This window comes from Rhipicephalus microplus, chromosome 3 (genome assembly GCF_043290135.1).
Source record: "Rhipicephalus microplus isolate Deutch F79 chromosome 3, USDA_Rmic, whole genome shotgun sequence".
In the NCBI taxonomy this organism is placed as follows: domain Eukaryota; kingdom Metazoa; phylum Arthropoda; class Arachnida; order Ixodida; family Ixodidae; genus Rhipicephalus; species Rhipicephalus microplus.
Genome location: NC_134702.1, coordinates 219,695,233 through 219,700,230, shown reverse-complemented (window position 1 = coordinate 219,700,230; position 4,998 = coordinate 219,695,233). Strand labels below are relative to the sequence as shown.

The following is a 4,998-nucleotide window of genomic DNA, read 5'->3' as shown; positions in this document are numbered from 1 at the left end:
ATATATATATATATATATATATATATATATATATATATATATATATAAATATGAGATCTAACAGAAGTATAGGGAAAGATAATAGACCAAGTTGTGATGAAAATATGAAGAAAAGTGGGTGAAAAGATAACTTGCCATGGGCAGGATCCAAACCTGCGACCTTGGAATGACGCGTTCGATGCTGCACCACTGTGCTACCACGACAGCTATCCCCCCAGCCACTTTATAAGGTTTATATGTGAATTAAACGTGGGAGTGTCAGTCAGCGCCACCAGTAGCCATGGCGGCGACTGTGGCACACTTTCTTGAGCCTGTTGGCGTCACATAGCACGTGAACTTGTTCCAAGTGGCCAGCTGACCAATAGTCCCTCGTATACAACCTGAAGGCATTAAGTCTGCCAGTACGAGACCCTCGTTAATGAATAAGGAATGAAGTTTATTCACTATGGGCTCGTTTTTCCGTGTTTTCACACAATAATAATGAGATCTAACAGACAATAATACCAAGGAATGTATAGGGGAAGTTATTAGAACCAATGTAAAGTAAATGAGAAGAAAGAAAAGTGGGTGAAAAAATACCTTGCCGTGAGCACGAAAAGGTATCTATCTATCTATCTATCTATCTATCTATCTATCTATCTATCTATCTATCTATCTATCTATCTATCTATCTATCTATCTATCTATATATATATATATATATATATATATATATATATATATATATATATACATATATATATATATATATATATATATATATATATATATATATATATATATATATATATATATGCTCACGGCAAGGTATTTTTTCACCCACTTTACTTTCTTCTTATTTACTTTACATTGGTTCTAATAACTTCCCCTATACCTTCCTTGGCATTATTGTCTGTTAGGTCTCATTATTATTGCGTCAAAACACGGAAAAACGATCCCTTAGGTATGCACTTCTCTCCCTCATATACATATATATATATATATATATATATATATATATACGTGTGTGTGTGTGTGTGTGCTCGCGCTTCGCTGTGGTGGTCGAGTAGCTAAGGTACTCGGCTGCTTACCCACAGGTCGCGGGAACAAATCCCGGCTACGACAGCTGCATTTCCGATAGAGGCGGAAATCTTGTCGGCTCGTGTGCTCAAATTTGGGTGCACGCTAAAGAACCACAGGGGGTCGAAATTTGCGGAGCCCTCCACTACGGCGTCTCTCATATTTAATAAACGTTCATAATCAATCAAACCTTAAACCCTACATATCAATCCATCGTGTGTGTTTGTTGAATTATTTTTTTGCTAAAAGATGGCGGAAGGTTACGCTTTCGCAAGTGGGTTTAGGAAACTACAATCAAATTCATGCACGTTTCCGTGCAGGCAGGTAGCAGTGAAGTTGAAATGAATGCTTAAAATACTTCATTTTTTTGCATACGCCGAGCACCCCACTATCCGCGTATAACTTTAAAAAATGGCTCCGTATCTGCATGTAACCAGCAAATTACGCCGAAAGACGATAATCATGTGTGCGGAAAAAGTAAACAAAACATTTATTAGATGATCTGCGCAAGAGAATCAGTGAATCGTATTCTGCAGGTGCTGCGTTAGAGTGCCTCAAGCGTGCAGTGGAGGCACTCCACTGCGACGTTACCGCGACAGGCAACTTTTTTTTTCGGTATTGTTCAGTCCCTCCAGGAAAATAGGCAAAATAGAGGGAAAAGAACGGCAGAGAGGTTAACCAGCCTATAGGCAGCCGGTTTGCTACCCTGGGCATGGGAGAGGGATGGGGGAGATGAAAGATAGAGAGCAGAGATGGAAGAGAGAAACATTGCACATTCAGCAGCACACGCGCGCACACTCATAGTCCAGTCTTGTCTTTGGCGGTGTGTGACATTGCTGTTACAGTCGCTTGTTCAAGTTCGTGTCTCAGTCCCTCCAGATTGCGCCAGCTACCATCTGCTTCATGGCTGTTATGCTCTCACACCACCAGCTACTTATATAACGTGGATCATCTATCTATCAAAACTCCACTGCTGAGCTAGAATGGTTCCGCTGCGATAAAGTCTGCGGTTTCGAGGTATATCTCGTAGTCTGCGGCCCCGTAAACGCATGGATAACGTCGCTACACTATGTTAATCTGCGGGAAATAATTACAGCAAGCTTATAATGCACTCATCGGGTGAGAACTCCACACTATCTGTGTCTTCCACAATGAACGTCGTCTCGCTGGCCGAACGAAACCTACTAGCTCCATCGTTCTGTTTCGCGGTGTTTCATCACCACAGGTTCGTCTGCTTGTCTTTATAATCATTTCGTTCGATATCAAGCTCAGCGGAATCGTATTTTGCACATAGTCAGTGCCGTGTACTCCTCATCAGTCGAGAATCGATGCATTCTCTAGGCCTACTTGCTTCGTTGACCCGGGGTCAGCCATCTTGATTTTTATGAGAAGAAACAGTTTATTTTTTCGCAAAAAGGAGCAACGTTTCTCAAATTAAAGACGATTATTAGGGACAACACCGTTCCTCCCTAAATGGAGAGAACGTCACTCTATTTCTTTAAACATGTAGGGTCAGTGCGTTAGTTTAAACCTGAGTTACGGTTTCAAATGTGAAGCTCTGTTTGTTAAACCACTGACCGTATTAGATGGGTTCAGTTATTTAAGACAATCGTGCTGATAAAGCATATGTTACAACTTTCTCCACTTTTTTGCAATACTGCGCTTTTCTGTAATGCTTTCTTCAACTCTAGAAGACACCAGCTACTAAGACAGTGTTCGTTGCTCACGTACTATTGCAGGTAAAAACTTCACTGCCCTAATTATCAAAGACAGTAATTCTCTCCATATTCCCTCTTTCACCTCCCTGCTTTCATCATTTTTCTAAAAGTGCTGTGGAAATGTATATTGCGTAGTCAAAAAACACCAAAGTGTAATGTTAAAAACATTTTATTGATTGTTGAAGGAACAAGACGCAGAGGTAGAAACATTGCATTGTGGCGTACGTGCGTGTCACTTGGTCTTGTTGGCATAGATTCGATTCAGAACAATTTAGTGATATATGCATCATGTCTACATTCAGGCCACCAGTCCAATTGTGTTCGAAGCGCCCTTCGGAGTGAAGTGGGGCCTTTAGAGTTTCCAGAGAATGATTCTTTATCACGTGCCGCACAGGATGTAGCGCAACAATCAACATTATTTCGGCAGCGTTACCACTTGTAACCATAACCTCCATATCCGTATCCTCCGTAGCCACCGTAACCACTGCCGAGGCCGGAGTGGGCAATCAGAGCGCCTCCATTGTGCAGCTTGTTTACGTGATGCACCGTCTTCACCAGGAAGGCCGGTCCAGCTACGGCCTTTGTGAAGGCAGGCCCACCGCCTAAAATTGCCACACTGCTGCCGACGCCGACGCCGACGCCGGTGACACCGTAGCCACCACCAAGCCCATAGCCGAGACCATAACCTCCGTAGCCATGACCGTAGCCAAGACCGATGCCACCGGCTGATGCAGTGGCGAGGATGGCACAGACGACGACTGCAATAGTCTGTATCGGATGAAGCAGCAAAGAAAAGTGTTCATCAGAAATCATTCCATGATTTTTTTTTTCATTGAAGGCTTTGTGAGGAGAGTTGTTTGACTGGTAGAAAGGAAGAAACCCACTACGGCTTAGCCTGGTCATCTTTTCAATATATGCCTCATGTATGAATTGACCTAAATCAAGAGAGTCCCATCAATATTTTGTAACTTCAAGTGGCCGCGCGAAAAGTTTCAGAGCCATGACAAAAAATGCCCCTCCCCCTTGCGCCCTCGCAGAATAAAGAACAGTGGTCACACGGCGCTCTGATCTTAAATGTGTTCGTGGAAAGAGGTCAAAATTAGAAAAAGGGTGCACTGCTGCAAGAATTCACTCCCTGTCCTCTTACTCTGCGCTCTCTAATTCATGGCTACTCTGCTTGTCGAAACGTTTCTCCTGCAAATATGCTTTACAGTCAAATGCAAGGCCCTAGGCATGCGGGGAACGCCCATAGATTAATTATCACTCGTTTCACTGTACGTGTTTGGTTATATGATTCATGTCGGACGCTAATAAAAGCAAAGCTCTCGCAACAGTTCATGGTATGCAATTGACCCAAATCCACGATTTCCGTTTGCGGAACCCCTCAAGGGCAGAACATAGACGCATTGCCATCTATTTGGCAGTTATAACTATTGTAGCTCGAACTTCAAAAGGCACGTGTGCTATTAATATTAAAACCAGGGTTCCTCACAATCCTTAACTGTGACTTGCTCTCAGAGCTTCATGACGGGTTCTTTTATATGCATACGTAACGAACGCACGCCGTTCTTGAGGAACTCACCAGGGTGTTCATGGTGGCTGAGACTTCTGCGACTGCTGCTCAAGAGTGGACGTCTCGACGTGCATTTGCGTACTCCTTAAATACTGCACACCGCATAAAGAAAAGCCTGGTGCGGCAGTAACGACAGTCACGTATTCGCAGCGCTCTCGGTCGGTGGTATCATGACACTCGTCTTTCTCTCGCCTCTTATTTAAAAACTCGAAGAAACAAATGTAAAACTTACGTTTTCAGTGGTATTTTTTTCTTTATAAAGGGCGTTGCTGGAGGCTGAACGTCGAGTATCTTACGCGAAAGCGGAAATCAAAAATTCGGACGCGGCATAGTACGGATTGTATCACGTATAGAGTCGGACCTCGTCTCTTTATCTCCTTTTGCAGAGATGTACCCAAAAGCTATAGATGCAAAGCAAAACGCATATGTCTGCCTTTCCTGCCCAGTTGCCGGGGAGGAAGACACGTCTTCTTCCACTCGAGAGTATAAAAACGGAAGCGCTTATCAAGGACTTTGCACCTTGGAGTGAGAGAGAACATTCAACGCATAAGCGTTTTAAGGTCATTTGATGAAGAAGGCGGAACAAGTTCAGGCATGTGCCTCAGTTCTGTGTCAACGCCATGCTTTCGCTAGGAACTGACTTCGCCA

At 43.3% G+C, this 4,998-nt stretch overlaps 1 protein-coding gene across 1 annotated transcript; it reads right to left on the bottom strand.

Moving 5' to 3' along the window:
• Positions 1-2,657: 2,657 nt before the first annotated feature.
• Positions 2,658-4,740, bottom strand: LOC119176947 (uncharacterized). Its single transcript, XM_037428309.2, has 2 exons — positions 4,360-4,740; positions 2,658-3,545 (listed from the first exon to the last, which is right to left on the bottom strand). The coding sequence occupies exons 1-2, from the start codon at positions 4,369-4,371 to the stop codon at positions 3,207-3,209; spliced, it is 351 nt and encodes a 116-aa protein (XP_037284206.2). The 5' UTR covers positions 4,372-4,740; the 3' UTR covers positions 2,658-3,206.
• Positions 4,741-4,998: the final 258 nt, after the last annotated feature.